Source organism: Diabrotica virgifera, chromosome 3 (genome assembly GCF_917563875.1).
Source record: "Diabrotica virgifera virgifera chromosome 3, PGI_DIABVI_V3a".
NCBI lineage: Eukaryota > Metazoa > Arthropoda > Insecta > Coleoptera > Chrysomelidae > Diabrotica > Diabrotica virgifera.
The window spans coordinates 156,654,007-156,671,363 of record NC_065445.1 but is presented as its reverse complement, the minus strand read 5'-3'; the positions used below and the strand labels follow the sequence as shown (position 1 = coordinate 156,671,363).

Genomic DNA, 17,357 nt, shown 5'->3' with positions numbered 1-17,357 from the left:
TCAAAATAGGAGGTAAATCTAGCAGACGAGTCGTTGTGACTTCCAAAATATGACAACACCGCTGGAAGTGACAACGCGCCTTGAACTACCCTTTATATGGAAGCCATAACGTATGCTGTACGCTTCGGTATATACGTATATATATACAAAATTTATTTTGGTAAATCCTTTCCCCTCAATAGGTAGACCCATTTTATAAGCCCCCCTTTTACCAAATACACAATTTTTAAAAAATAATTCCTAGTAGAAAAGGTGGAAGTCGGACAGCCTCTTCTGTATACCGGAAGTCACAACTTAACGTGCATCAATATATATATATATATATATATATATATATATATATATATATTGTTGTGATCTTACTTTTGAAATCTAATGATGTTCTCAAATGTAATTTATCTTAATTAATTAATCAATAATTATCTCATTAATCAAACAGATCAAATATCAATATAGTGTCCGTCTCAGGGCTAAATTATATCAATTACTTACTTTCGTGGCTTCAAAGTATTTCTCAGTGGATTCCTAATCGGGATAGATAAAAGAGAGTAAAATAATACACACATACGGATTTCAATTAGAAATTATAAAAATCGTTTATTTTATCTAAATGGCAATAACTGCTTAATATTTCTTATATCTTATCTTTCTATCTTTATTTAATACAACAGTTACAAAAATGGGAATCTTATTTCTTTTTGTCTCCAAATTTATTTTATTTATAATGAACTATTATGATTTATCAGTAACAAATTGATTTAGGTTTGATGAAATTTTTTAATAGTGATTGTGTGGCTCAATTTTCAATGTGGTATTTAATACACAAACCATACATTCATGTCATAACAAAATAGACTGACCTTTACTGATGATTTGACAATGTCTTCACACAAAACACGTTTCCTATTGGCTTGGGTTGCGATCCAACGACTCGTCTAAGTCTTCCAGTAATGTCTATGTAATGTCTATGTCTAATGTCTATGTAATGTCTGTGTAAATCTTTCCACGAACACTTTCTTTTTAAACATCACTCTAATTGTTTACTTGAGTCGTATTGTTCCTGGGGTTTGTAAACACTTCTCCGAAACACTTTCTTAAAAACTACCTATACAAAATTTGTTTTTTTTACAGGGTGTTCCAAATTTACATGCCCGCGGTCGATAAAAAACGAAAACCTTTATTTTTATTTGAATTTTAAATATAACTATAGACTTTTATTTCTTATGTGAAATAGGAATATAACAAATCCCCGCCTTTGTATTCGATAAAATGTATCTACATCTTCAACTAAATTTTCTCGAGGCAAAACCAACTCCCCGTATATTACCTTGCTTTAATCTATGTCTTATACCCTAACTTACTATCTACTTTATGCAGTTCTGTCTTTTATTCGTGATATTTGTACACATCGTGAATATTATAAATTCCTCGGATCTTTTCCGAGTTCCTATGCCTTAACTCATAACTGTTTACCCCATCTTCATTATTCACGATGTACGGGCCTTCGAAAACAGGCATTAACTTTGCGCAAATGCCCCCAGGAAGATTTGATACTCGTAATGCCCTCACAAGTACTTTTTCACCCTTTTGGAAAGTCACTGGTCTTCGTTTTCTATTATGTTCCTGTCTTTGGATATACTTTTCACTGCTTCGCCGCAATCTCCTCTGTACTGTTTCAATCACCTGTTGATATTCCTTTGGCTCTGGGTCTTCCCATGGCCTTATCGGCATTACACCCTTCATGATGTATTCCGGGGTCTCTTTTGTTACTGTGCTCGGAATGGTATTTAGATACATTTCTATTTCCGCCATTTTCCTGTCCCAATGATCCCAATGTTCCTGTCTTTTTGACAATAAAATTAACAATATCAATGTCATGAATATATTATAATAATTAAGTGTCGTGACGTTAAGTAATTTTAGATTTTAAATATTAGGAACTATTTTTTGATTTTAACTAAAATGACAGGCTGTGATAAATTTTATCAACTATATACACCATCGATGATACAACCTCACTAAGTTTCTCCCTGATGAAGGACATAACCATGTCCGAAAGCTTGGAATAAATTTATAAGAGTACACATTTCGTTTTTTTGCTGCAAACCCAATATATAACGTTTATTTCCTTACGTTGTCAGCAAATACTTCATAAAAGTTTAACTTTGACTTTCGGTGATTAACAACTTTTGTACCAAGGTAAGTTAGCCTAAATCGACCTATTCTAAGCTCAGGAATCTGAGGTTAAGTTAGGCCCATTCGTTACCAAACACCCTGTATATTCAATTAGATATAGATATGCACTAGTTTGATGTTAAATGTATAGTTATAAACCGCATTGTAATAGTGGTAGGGGAGCCTAAGCAGGGATTTTTGCAGTTACTCGAGCGCGTCGAGCGAAACTTGGTACCCTGCAGATGTACCTCTACCGCATATTGGCTGTTAACACAGGGATGTTCGTTAAGAGGGGCCCGAAAAAATAAATCTATCCTTAAAAATACTCGAAATGTCAGATTAAGATAAGGTAAGTTCAGTACAAGCAAAAGAGTGTATATTTCAAAAATCTGACGATTTGAGTAAGGAAATGGATGAGTCAAAAACTTTCACAAAAAAAAAGCGAATATTTCGCAAAGTGAACATCAGATCGAAAAACTAAAGAATACGTCTTCACTATTTTTCAAAAATCTATCGAATTAACATGACCCCCCACGGAAAGAGGTGGGGGGTAAATTTAAAATTTTAAATACAAACCCCGTGATATTTCGCAAAATGAACATCAGATCGAAAAACTGCAAAATACACTTTCAAAGTTTTATTGAAAAATCTATCGGATGGTATCAAACACGACCCCCAACGGAGGTGAGGTGGGGGGTTACTCTAAAATCTTAAATGGGACCCCCAAATTTGTATTGCAGATTTGGATTCTTTGCGTAAAAATAAGCAACTTTTATTCGAGACATTTTTTCGAATTATGCATAGATGGCGCTATAATCGGAAAAACGATTACCTATTGGAAATGGAAAATTAAATTAAAAAATGGAAACTAAAGTGGAAACTTTTTTTGGTTTTAGGACCTAGTCCGCATAACGCTCGAGTGATTGCAAATTTAGCATACTTTGGTCCCCCCGCTATTGGGACCGTGCAAGTTCGGAAAAGCGACACCTGGTTTCTACGCTCGGTTATCGCTCTTATACAACAATTTTTCCTGTAACGTGGTTATATACTATTAACAGTAACTTCTTATAATACCTACACTCAAGTTTCTGAATATTTTTAATTGGCTTATGACACCAATCTAGTATGTATTTAGACCACAAACTGCAATAATATCATATTTAAAATATATTTTAGACAATAAAATGTAGTTTACTGTAAACTTATGCGATATAAATTTTGACAATGTCAAGTAAATTTTATTTAGGTAGGTACCTAATAAACGTCAAAATCCTAGCTACCTATTGGTAGGGGAGCCCAAGCGGACAGCGGAGATTTTTGCAGTAACTCGAGCGCGTCAGATTATATGGGGAGAAACCTGGTACCCTGTAGATGTATTTCTACCACATATTGACTCTAAGCACAGCGGAGTTCGTTAAGGGGGGCCGAAAAAAAATGTATCCTTAGAAAAACTCGAAATAATCAGATTACGATAAGGTAAGTTAACTACATGCAAAACAGTTTATATTTAAAAAATCTGACGATTTGGGCGGGGCGTAAGGAAATGGGTGAGTCACAAAGTTTCACAAGAAAAAAGCGAATATTTCGCGAAATGAACGATATATCTAAAAACTAAAAAATACGTGCTCAATATTTGTCATAAATCTATCTAATGATACCAAACACGACTCCCCACGGAGAGGGGTGGGGGGTAAACTTTAAATTTTTAATACGAATCCCGCGATATTTCTCGAAATGATCAGATCGAAAAGCTTAAAAATACACTTATTCAATATGTTTGAAAAATCTATCGAATGGCACCAAACACGAACCCCAACGAAGATTGGGTTAATTTTAAGCCCAAATAAAAATTTTAAATAGGAGCCCCCATTTTTTATTGCAGATTCGGATTCCTTACGTACAATAAGTAACTTTTATTTGAAACAATTCCCCACTAAAACGGAAAACTTTACATAATTTTTTTTGGTTTTAGAACCTACTCTTCACAACCCAATAGGTCCCCTAAGCGCTCGAGTGACTGCACATTTAGCATACTTTCCTCCCCTACTATATTATATGTAGTTTCATTTTTTAACTAGTGAAAAAAAGTAATACAGTAAACTCTCTCTTAACGATAGAGACGATTTTTAAAACAAAAATCATTCGACAATATGCGAACCTGTACTTTTTAACTCCTTTCAACGGACACTCTCAACAACGGACGTGGACAATAAATAATGGTACAAATGCGGACAGTAAAAAAAATTTTATCCAAATATTTTACATTATATCGATGGTATAAAGGCCAAAGGGCGTAACCCTCAATTTATGAATTTTACAGGAGGCTTAAAAAACTTAATTACTTGTACTATGTAGCTAGTTTAAATTTTCTTTTACTGTTTACTTGTAGCACGTCATCTCCCGAAATAAATAAATACAACAAAAATGTATATTATTGCTTACAAATATAAGAAATAAGAATTTTATATCATATTTTGTGGGTTACGCCTTTTGGCTGGCCTGTTTAAATATGACTATTGATGAGGGTTACGATGTAAATGTCAGAAACCCCTTTATATTGGTTGACTTTTTTGGCGGTTTTTTTACTTCGTAATAACCGGTTTTGCCGGTTGCCGGGTCATCTTAGATAATAAATCCTTAATACTTAGTTACAGGATAATAAAAAAAATAATGAATTCCGAGAAAAAATACTATTTAAATTCATCAATAATTTTTGATTTGTTTAACTTTTGTATTCCTTAATGATTCTCACGCTCACTGAAATATGTTTAAGAAATGTGATAAGCTGAACTAACTATTTTGATGAACTTGACATTCCTATTATGGGATCTCCAATTCAGCAAATATGACCTGCTTATTCTAAAAACAGATATTAAAAGATATTTTTTAGTATCAATATCAATCAGCTGTGTGTTGTGCAGATGCAGAATGTGCAGGCATAGTTGTATTATTTAAAATAAATGCTATACCTACACAAACGAGCCTGTGGGTGGAATCACTTTAAAAAATGAAACAAATAAAAGTTTTGTGTATCTTGTATAAAATGTGATTTTTTTTCGGATATACAACAAATTTGCAAAACATTTAGGACAATAATACATCCAGTTCAGAATTTTAACAATTATTAATAATTTGTTTTTAATGATCTTATAGGTATACAATAATAAAAAATAGTAATCCTAAATAGTGCTATATTACGAGTACATGTATTAATAATAAACAAAATATACAAAAATTAGTCTTCCTCATCAGTTTCAGCAAGTTCATCCGGCTCCGAAGTGTCTGATCTCATTTGGATAATATTCTTCGTGGTACCGATTTGGAATAACATTATTTTTAATTAAATTCACTAGATCCTCGTATTTTTTAGATACCAATTTTAATTCTTCGTTATATAGCGGTGCCAGTGAAGGTAAAGTAATGGTTGATTGTCTTGTCTTTTGTCCTTTCACGCAAATTCTTATTTCTTCACTTTCCGAATCTAATGATGCTTTTGCTATCACCGTGGAAGAATTTTTTTCAAAAGCTATTAGATTCAATTCGGATAGTTTTTTGCTATTTCCGTTAGGTACTATCCTTCTTTAATAATGGAAAAATAGCTTTTTGAAGAGCTTTAAAATGTTTGAAGTCAGTATAATTCAATACCTCTACCTCGTAGGGCTGCGGTTGTGTACGTGAATTAACAATAACCGTTGGCCATTCTAAAGGAGCCCAAATTATTTTCTTTTTTAGGTTTGACTCAATTGTGGAATGTATTGAATCAACAGGCATATAAGTATGACCTGGCTCAAGATATACAATAGAAACTTTTTCCACAGCAGTAGATGTTTGCAGAAACCATAAAATAGCTTGTCAATATAACCACAATTTTTGGGTTACGCCCTCTGGCCAGAACCATTGATCAGGTGATACCAAGGAAAAGTTAGGCTTACGCCAATTATCCGGTACGTGATAGTAGCTGTTCTGGGTTACGACGTGAGGGTTTCGCCAAATGTTGGGATGAAATTGGGAAACCGCCAAATGTACAAAATGGCATTATTCTGATATTTTATAGGTTTAGTCATAGATGGGGTATGGGTATGACCTTTGTCCGGGAGGTGTATTTCTGGTCGGTCTTTGAAAATAACCAAAAATCGAAATTTCGAATTTTTTAGGGTTACGCCCTTTGGCCTTTACACGATCGATATTATGTTATAGAACTACCTAGATTTATTATTTCAAATCAATACAGATGTCCATGAGTGATATTTAATATTACAAATGTTTAGTTTATCGGCACCAAGTAATAAAAGTTTGATGTTTCCGCTTCACATTAACAAACTGTATTAAGCAAAGCAAGTGAAATATAGTTATTTTCCTAACAAGTGCAGAAAGACATTCTTTTCCGCACGCGACTGCAGTTTGCCGAACGACGCGAAGCGGGAGTTCGGCAAGCAGTCGAGTGCGGAAAAGAGACTTTCTGCAAGAGTTAGGAACAATATTTTTTCTAAGACTCTTTAAAAAATTACCAAATCTTAATCAATTAATTTAAATAATATGAAAATACATACACAAATTAATTCTTTGACAAGGTTGTCAAAACCAAACTTTCAATATAATTAGTTAGCATGACGACGATCTTGGTTTCCATGACGATGATTCAAAACGACTGTTATTGTCTACCGATTTGAGTTGCGAATATTATGTCAAAATAATTTTATTTCATCGAATTGTCACGTTAATTTCATTAAAACAGGAACACAAGATATATTTGAAATTAATTAGTAAATAATATCTAAATATTAGTTTATTGTATGTATTATAATTACTTTAAGGCCATATCAACATATCTAAATTAACACGCGTGCGGAAAAGTAAAAACCGCGTGCGGAAAAGTAACACGCGTGCGGAAAAGTGAAACTTTCTAAACTAAAATGCGTGCGCGAAAGTAGACATTTTTGCACGCTCGTAGAAAAATAAATTTTACTAATGTCCTGTGTCAGCCGATGAAAAGAATGCCGATATGTACCAGGAACATTAAATTTTATAATAACGTTATTGTGTTTTGTCTAGAATACAATTTTAACGGAAATAGCAGATGAAGCATATTCAAAAATTCAAGTTAATTTTTGTTATTTTCGGATTAAGTTTCGCAATAGATTTTATCTGAACATCGACCTATATAAAATTAAAGTAACTGAAATAATTTTAGTTTTAAAGGTTTTGCAACGTAAATAACATGGCGTCCACCAAAAGGAAGTTTTTAAGTTTGAGCGAAAAAGTCGATATGGTTCATTATGCAGAGACGCATAAATTGAGTGTTAGAAAGTTGGCAGAAAAATTTGGAATTGGAAAAACTCAAGCCAGTGAAATTTTGAAACATATGTTATTTAATTAATCAATTTTCTGAGTGCGGAAACCTGGAAGCCAAAAGAAAATTTTTGAAAACCGAGGGTGCTGAATTAGAACAAATTGTTTTCGATTGGTTTTGTAAAGTGAGATCTAAAAATATTCCCGTTTCTGGTAAAATTATCCAAGAAAAAACAATAGAAGTTGCAAAGAAGCTAAGTGTTGATATGAAAGCTTCTTGTGGATGGCTCGAGAAATTTTGTAAGCGACATAATATTTCGTTCAAATCCATATGTGGCGAAGCAGCTGCTGTAGATTTGTTAGTGGTTTCTGACTGGAAGGAAAAACTGCTCACTTTAATTAAAGGATACTCTCCGCGATATATTTTTAATGCAGATGAGACGGGATTATTTTTTAGAGCCCTACCCAACAAAATTTATACCCTGAAAGGAGAAAGATGCACTGGAGCTAAGGCTTCCAAAGAAAGAATCACAATACTATTTTGCACCAACATGATAGGGGACAAAGAAAAACCACTCTTAATTGGAAAAAGTAAAAACCCCCGTTGTTTCAAGGGTTCACACACAGTGGCGTAGCTAGCGTGGGTAATCGATGACACCCGGGGCGGTAATCGATGGTGTCACCCCAAATCCTAAAAATAAAGATTGTTAAAATCAACGAAAATCCGATAAACGTATGTTTTGAATAATAAAAAAATTAAGAATTATAGTTAACGAAACTGCAGTAAATAGTATATCATCATCATCATCATCGTCTAACCGCTATCGTCTACTGCTGAACCTAGGCCTCTTTTAAGTTTCTCCATGTCTCCCTATCTTGTGCTACCACTATCTAGTTCCCGGCAGTTCTATATAAGTTATTTACTTTTTTGGTTTACACTATGTGAATGAATTAAAATATTTTTTAGCTTTACTAGCGACAAACTCTGAAATTACATTTTCTATATTTATGTTTTGTGTTGCTTCATGTTCGATAGTTAATCATCATCCAGCCTCAAAAGTCCACTGCTGAATATAGGCCTCCTCCCCTCATTTCCAACCCCTTCTATCCTGCGCCGCTCTGATCCAGTTTTTTTAGCTTTGTTAAGTCGTCAGTCCATCTTGTAGGCGATCGACCGACGCTTCTCTTGTCTTCTCTTGGCCTCCATTTCCGTAACCTCTTCGTCCATCGCCTATCTGTCGTTCTGGCTATGTGTCCTGCCCATCTTCACTTCAACCTGGCTATCCTTTCGACGACGTCAGTCACCTTTGTTCTTCTCCTGATTTCTTCGTTTTTGATTTTGTCTCGCAGAGTTATTCCTAACATTGACCGCTCCATTCTACTAACATTGACCGCTCCGTTCGATAGTTAATATACCTAGGTTATTTAGCCTTGTTGACGTCATTGTTTCTCGCAAGTAATTCTTGATTGATTTTAACTTCCCAAAAATTTCTCTCATATGAAGCAACCGATACAAAAATGGTCATAAACAATTTTAAGGCGACCATTAAGTTTGGGAGAGATTCCATAAAATCCCATTCTACAATGAATTTTAAAAAGTCTACAGCTAACCATTTAGATGCTGTAATATTGGCCGCTTGTAAAAGTCTTCTGAGCCTTGGTATTTCTAGCAGGAGGTTCTTCTGATACCTCTCCATGGTAAAAGTCACAAAATGTTGAAACAGCCAATTTAAACTGTTCACTGTTCGTGGAAAAGCAAAGTGTGTGTCTGCACAGCCTCGAACAATGAAGCCATATTGAACTGATCTGGTTTCGAGTTCAACATTGAATATCAAAACATTTTAACATAATATTATATTTTTGAAGTTCTGCTCGAAGTGTAAGTCCTACATAGGTAGCTAACTCACTATCCATTCGTTTTCTACGTCGAATTAGTTTTTAGGTGGGAATGTCGTCGTCCTCATATTTTGTCGTGGCAAAATCTATGTATTACTTTATTTATAATTTGATTACGTTTTTCTTCAATATAAAGACAAAGTGCCCCTATTTTGGTCATGATTGATCAACGGTTATGCCTTTAATTGCACAAAGCGGACATAAGCTTATGTGCATTACCTCTGGTGTATAAATTTTCTTGTTGATGAGAGAATTAATCAATTGAAGCAACAACACTATAAAAATGTTCTGCCAATACTTTAACTGCAGCCAGCATAGTGCGCAGTGACTTAGAACTCCAACGCGTTGTGGAAAGTCGCTTAACAGATGTTTTGTTGTGTTTAATAAGCACTTCTTATCAGCTAATGGAAACATAAAAAAAAACTTAAAAATTGCTTCTACAGTAGTTCTGAAAAATGTTACACAAGATGTGTTTTGTGCAAAAGAGTGCTGTCCACATAAATTAATTAAATGATCAAGAGATCCGAAGAAAATGGCCTTTATTAAAATGGCCTAAAGAGAGTTTACTGTATGTACACCTGGTTCCAAAAAAAACTGATACGACTCTTGAAGCGTATTTTGTAGAAAATTGAGCAGTGTATTTTGAAAGATAAATACTTAATATTTACATACTGTCAATGTCACTGCCAAATCTTAAAATTTGTCAGATAGCTTATTCTGTTCCACGGTTATTAGACTTTATTATTAATCTTTATTATTAATACTTTCTCTGCAACTGAGGGTATCTTATCAACTGTATTGTTTTTAAACAATAGATGATAAAATAAAAATACTGACAGTTCAAAAATGTGAACATTATTGCATTGTGTGTGGCCTAAGTTTGGGCTGAAAACTGAAATGTATTACATTTTTACAAAATTTTGGAATATGTTTAGTTACGTAGACCAATTTTAACAGTTGTTTTCAATACAGATTTCAATCCTCTACAAATAGTTTCTAATGTCTTTTGATGTCAAATAATTATGGAAGCTGGAATTCAACAGTTTAGAATTTTTCATTGAGTTAAGGCAAAATTGTGACGCATGTCAAAATTCTCAATGTATTTTAATTGTATTCATTTTTTTCGAATACTGAGAAAACTAATAAATATTTTTGAAAAATTTAAACTCAGAATGACAGACTACATTATTACCGTGGGCTGAAAGTCCCTGAAAACTTCTATAATATTTATTTTAGTGAATTTACAGGGCTGAATTGAATATTAATTTGTTTTGTTGTATAATTCACGTTTACAATAATTATGTGATCTATTTGATGTAAAAACTATCATTTATATACTCTTTATAAAATACAGGAATTCAAAATAATATAAACATTTAGACCTTAATAATTAGTACAATTTATGAATTAACATAATATGTAATCAGTTGTTTGTTGTTTGTTTATTTTATTATTTGTCTGTCATAATAAATATAATGTCAGATCAATCAAATACACTGCTCAACATGATCAAATCTTACTAAGAGTCGTATCAGTTTTTTTAGGAACCGGCTGTACTTTATGAACTGTAAAACGTGTATTAATATGAAAGCGATAATTAAACGTGTATTAATATTAATATTTATGTATATGAAAGCGCGATACTTTATGCACGGCTTAGAAAAAAGTAATTTAATAAATAATGTTTACCAGTATTTAACCAGTTTATTTAATAAAAGTATTGCCACCAGTAATAAACAGGTAACATCTAAGGTGATCTTTAAATTCTTATAATTCAAGATAATTTCTGGATTTATTGGAACTTTAAAATAGATTAAGAGAATTTGGTTTAAACTGGTTTTTTGGAACTAAATATTAGAGAAGTGTAAAAATAAACTTTTACTGATGTAGTTACTATTTTTCATTTAAATCAAATTGTTACAGCTTTGTGTAGGTATTCCTTTATATTCAAAAATTCAAATGTATAATTATGTAGTTAGAAAAATGGGTGTTACTATGCGGTCTACCGTCTTGTTTCTGCTACAGCTTGCGGTCTACCGAGAGAATTGGTGTATAAGCTTTAATATTACTATGCCGATAAAAAATGTTTAGAAATAATTTTGTATTTTTGTGTATTTTTTAAAAACATGTAGAGTTTGTGTAAGGTTTTATAGGTCTAAAGTTAATAATTTTCGAAATATTTAAAATGGCATGAGAGTTTTACTAGTATAGTGTCATTTTTAAATAATTTAATATCTTTGACATAGGTATATTAATATATATTATACAATGTGAACACTATTTGCACATAAAATTTTGTTTTCATTTTTTTAAATGGTACACCCTGTATATTAGTATTGCATTTTGTAGTAAATATTACAGGCTTTCTTTTCATATCAGGTTGTATGTACCTAGCATGTTTCGTTTTGTAGATATTTAAAAAAGAACTATATATTTTACGTTTTTGCGGATTTTTTATTACTAAACAAATACATTAAAATATCATATTTTACAAAATATCATATTTTAAATTAAATAAACAACAAATTTTAAAGTCTACCTTGGTAATTTTTCTACCCTAGCAGGTAGTGGCATCGGCAATCCGATCGCTGCCGATACAGTGGACGCAGTGTTAAAAATTAATCCGATGCGTACGATGCGGACCTGTGGACGCTTGCCTTTACCTATGGTCGAAAGTCCGTGAGAACTTCTATAACATTTATTTTAATAAGTCACAGGTGTGAAAAAAATTAGTCTGATATTTAATTTTAAATATATCATTCAAAGAAACTTTTTGTTTATTATAAGGGACTTTCTGCCCTCGCCAATAATGTAGACTTTTATTCTGCGTTTAAATTTTTTAAAAATACCTATTAGTTTTCTCAGAATTCGAAAAAAATAAAGCCGTTTAAAAAGAATTCGACCGAAATTTTGGCCCTACGCTCTTAAAAAGGACTAAAGTATTATACATTTTTGTACTGTTTGAATTTATTACGCGACGATCCACTGTTTTAAAGATTGGTTGAACGGTGTTGCCAGTTGTATGGTCCTCACTATGTGTATCGTAAGTTATTCAACAGGGCATAGAATATACATGGTTAGAAAATATACGCCAAAGTCAGCGCCTCTATGCGGAAAATGTCTGAACTAAAAATTGATGTAGACCATACAAAATGAGGTCCCACTTTTTTTTGTAAAAAAACAGCGTTTGCCAGTACATGTCTACGAAAAAGTCTTACATTGATTGACAAAGTGAGGTCCGTATACTGGACCTCACTTTGTATAGGACCTCACTTCAACCGCAGTTTCTTTTAATATGTGGCTCACTTCATACGCTGGGAGTATATATATATATATATATATATATATATATAACAAGGAGAGGCTAACGCGAGTTAATACATATCGGCATGGCTCGCAACAATGAAAATACAAAATATGCATAAGATGGAATGCAACCACAGACACGTGTTTCTGACTTATTAGTCGTCATCAGTATGGTATAGCCAAACAGGAGCAACGCAACCAATATGTGGCTGTAATGTTAGAAGACCCTCAGGATTCGAGAGCAACAACTAACACATCCACGGAGGAAGCTACAGCTACCTGAGAAAAGTAATGCCAAACGTTTAAAACGTTTTAAAAAATCAAACAAGGAGAGGCTAACGCGAGTTAATACATATCGGCATGGCTCGCAACAATGAAAATACAAAATATGCATAAGATGGAATGCAACCACAGACACGTGTTTCTGACTTATTAGTCGTCATCAGTATGGTATAGCCAAACAGGAGCAACGCAACCAATATGTGGCTGTAATGTTAGAAGACCTCCGTGGATGTGTTAGTTGTTGCTCTCGAATCCTGAGGGTCTTCTAACATTACAGCCACATATTGGTTGCGTTGCTCCTGTTTGGCTATACCATACTGATGACGACTAATAAGTCAGAAACACGTGTCTGTGGTTGCATTCCATCTTATGCATATTTTGTATATATATGAAGGAACGTGGATTTCCCCTGATAAAAAGACAGTAAATCAGATAGACCATATTTTAATAGAGAAGAAACATACAAACAATGTAATAAATGTAAAGAGCATGAGAGGAGCGGACTGTAACTCGGACCACTACTCGGTGAGAGCAGAATACAAAATCGAGCATAACATAAAGAAAAACAATAAAACAAAAGAAAAAATTGGAAAACAATTCAACATAGGACTACTAAAAGATAACAACACACAGAAGAAGTATGAAGAGGGAATAACCAACAGACTAATCAGGGAACAAGAAACGTCAAACCCAGACAAACAATGGGAAAATATAAAAGAAGCAATCTTGAACACAAGTAAAGCAATCCTAGCGAAAACCAAAAGAAAACACAAAACAAAAGATTGGTATGATGAAGAATGTCAAGAAGTAGCAGAAGCAATAAGAAAGGTAAGACTCAAAAATCTCACAAATGACGAAGAAAGCACTAGAGAAGAATACAGAGAATTGAGAAAAATCATGAAAAGAAAATGTAGAAGCAAAAAGAGAAAATACAACGAGAACAAATTGAAGGAAATAGAAGAAAAATTTCAAAAAAAAAGAAATAAAATCATTCTACCAGGAAGCAAAAAAAAAGGAAAGAGGATATCAAAAAAACAACCCATTTATGAGAGATGATAAAGGGATGTTGCTAAATGAGCCGGAAAAAATAATGGGAAACTGGCAAAACTATTTCACAGAACTGCTAAATAAAAGCGAAGTACAAAATGAAACAAACCATGAAATTGAAGATGATCAGATAGAAATAGAAATAACCACAGAACAAGAAATAAAGAACGAAATAAGGAGCTTGAAAAATAACAAAAGCCCAGGAATAACAGAAATATCGGCCGAAATGATAAAATCGGGAGGGAAAAGACTACAGAAAGAGATATATAACCTGATAAAAAGAATATGGGAAGTAGAAAAAATGCCAGAAGAGTGGACCACAGCAAGGATATGCCCTATACATAAAAAAGGTGATAGAATGCTATGCGAAAACTACAGAGGCATCGCACCATTAGAAATAGTTTACAAAATCTTGGCACAAAGTATAAGAAGGCTAAGTCAATATTCGGAAAAAATACTGGGAGAATACCAGACAGGTTTTAGAAACAACAGATCAACGACTGACCAAATATTTGCCTTAAAAGAAATACAGACTACCTGTTACGAACATAAAACTTTGTTCATAGACTTTAAGCAGGCTTACGACACAGTAAACGGACAGCAGATGTACGAACTGATGAAAGAATTGGGGATACCAAGTAAAATTGTCAGGGTGGTAAAGATGACGATGGAAAACACAACAAACGAAATAGCTTGGAAAGGGTATACATCCAAAAAGTTTGAAACCAAGGACGGATTACGACAAGACGACCCACTATCAACAACGGCATTCAATCTAACATTGGAAGGAATAATCAGGAAAAGCAGAATAAACATGCAAGAAACGATATTTAAAAACGGCCACCAATGCATAGCATTTGCAGATGATCTGACGCTATTAGCAACAAGCAAAAAAGAACTACAAAAGTTAATGAAAAACATAATAACAGAAGCCAAAAAATTCGGACTTAAAATAAATGAAGAGAAGACAAAGTATATGATAATGGGAGAGATCCAAAAAGAAAAAGAGAATAACATCATAGTACAAATAGATGGAGAAAAAACATACTCGTTCAAAAGAGCCAAAGAAATTATTTACCTGGGAGCCAAAATAGATGAAAATGGTGATGAAGAAGGAGAGATAAAGGCAAGAATAGCCAAAGGAAATAAAAAATATGGAGCATTACGTACATTATTGAAATCCAAATACGTATCAAGAAAAACAAAAATAAGAATTTATAAGACTGTTATCAGGCCTACAGTAACATACGCATGCGAAACATGGGTGCTCAAAAAGTCAGAAACAGACCTTTTAGAAAGATGGGAGAGAAAAATGCAAAGAGCAATATAATGGAGGTGTGAAAATAGAAGGTCAGTGGAGAAGAAGAACCAATAAAGAATTGGAAGAACTATATCAAGAGCCAACGATCACGACGACGATCAAAGCACAGAGAATACGATACTTGGGGCACATCGAGAGAATGGGAAGTAAACGAATGTGAAAAAAATGGTACTTTCACGAAGACCAATACAAAAGAGGAGGAAAGGCAGGCCAAGGAAAAGATGGAAGGACAGTGTGTATGAAGACTTGAAGAAAAGTAACATTGAGAGATGGAAAGAACTAGCATTGGACAGAAGGAGATGGAGAGAGGTGGTGAAGGAGTGTATAAAAAGACTGAAGTGTAATTAAATAAAATTTATAAGTTTTATAAGTTATGTAAGTTATATTAAGTTATTTAGTATATTATTTATGTAATCAGAAATGTAAAATTTTAGCCCTAGACCTACAAGGCCTGTTGCGCTTAATAAATAAATATTATTTGCCCTACAATCTTCGGGTATTCCGTCCAAGCATTTACTATGACTAAAAAAAAAAAAAATCAAGAATGACTTTTAATGTCAACTTTCTGGTTTCTATCCAGATTCTATAATATTCCAATAAATTACTGGTTGCAAATATCTACTCCACCACTCCACCCATATTATTATTGTAAGATTTTATGGGAGCTGCAGTTAACCGGAAGTACCAGGAACCTCAATGTCATTTTGGGAAGATGTGTTTTTGTTGTGAATTAGGGAATTCTCACTAGTATCTTCACCTTCTTTGTCAAAATCCGAAAAATGGCTGTCTCAGAGGCTTTTCCTAAGGCTATTTGGTTCCGTATTCGACATCGTATCAGAATTTGAGTCATCACAAAAATCTTCTAGTTCTAAATCTTCATTAATAGTGTTCAGTACCTCCTCGATATCTTCTGGTTTGTTAAACTCAAAATATGCAAACGGAGAGAACGACAATAACGATCCCCCGACCCACATAATTGTGTTGGTAGTGATGTAATGGGATATTTGAAAATTATTATTATCATTTTTGAAAATACCTATGTATAGGTGCTTTAAATAAACATGTGTTAGTAATCTACAGGCATTTACATTTTATTATTGACATTTTTTAATAACAAAAATCTATTTACATTTCTTACCGAATTGACGAGCCCCCTTAGTTGCGAGACAAGTTGTGACTGTCGAAACAAAATAAATTCAACAATCGCGTAAGGTAGCGCAAAGCACAACACAACCTACACAACCATCGTCGTTCGTACTGAACGCTAGATTTTAATATTTAGCAGTTTTACATCAGTTTAAAACAAACCCACACAACTGTGTGGGTACGTGCTGAAAGGGCTATACATCGCACTAACTATGGATTTAACAACTTCATTTCAAGAACTGCCAGACTAGCCAATCAATATGATAACATAGATTTCTTTGCAACTTTCGGCTCATTCTTGCGTCAGGTTTTGTGTACTCTTGACTTGAGTAATGGATATAGATAACTTTTTATATTGCATTGTATAATAATACAGATTAACTTTTTGTATAGATAACTTTTTGTATTGTAACCGTAGATATAGTCAGTGTTATGAATTTATAGTTTAACATTATTGTACTTGGGCTTGCCCGTTGATAAATAAAATAAAATAGAATTACAAATTCAAATCTGAATAAAACTAACGACTAACCTTCTTTCTGCAGCATTTACAGTTAAGCCATAGTGTACGTCTGGATTCCAAGGGTTAAACTTCCTTCCCGGTGTGCTCATAGTCAATTGTTGTGGCTTGGCCTCTACGAAACCATCGGCGTCTACTTCGAACTCGGTTTCACCGTCCACCCGATCGAAGCGGATCATCTTCTTAGGTTTCTTGTAATAGACTCCATCTCCCACTAATGGGTTGCCATCTGACGAATTTCGGGGCGAAGAAGACGCTCGCCGTCGCCTGGTGATCGTGTAGTGGACAGAATCATAGCTGAAAGAAATAAAAGGGGTTTTTCCTGTGAATGTCTTTCCATGGCTAAGTATTTGCAATCTCTGCGTTATTTTAATT

At 33.6% G+C, this 17,357-nt stretch overlaps 1 protein-coding gene across 1 annotated transcript in view; it reads right to left on the bottom strand.

Moving 5' to 3' along the window:
• The window catches only part of LOC126882167 (myelin transcription factor 1-like), a 301,373-nt gene that overhangs the window by 180,233 nt on the left and 103,783 nt on the right, over positions 1 to 17,357 (bottom strand). Inside the window, exon 4 of the mRNA XM_050646990.1 lies at positions 16,995 to 17,279. Within this exon, the coding sequence (XP_050502947.1) occupies positions 16,995 to 17,279 (285 nt within the window). The remainder of the gene's footprint in view (positions 1 to 16,994; positions 17,280 to 17,357) is intronic.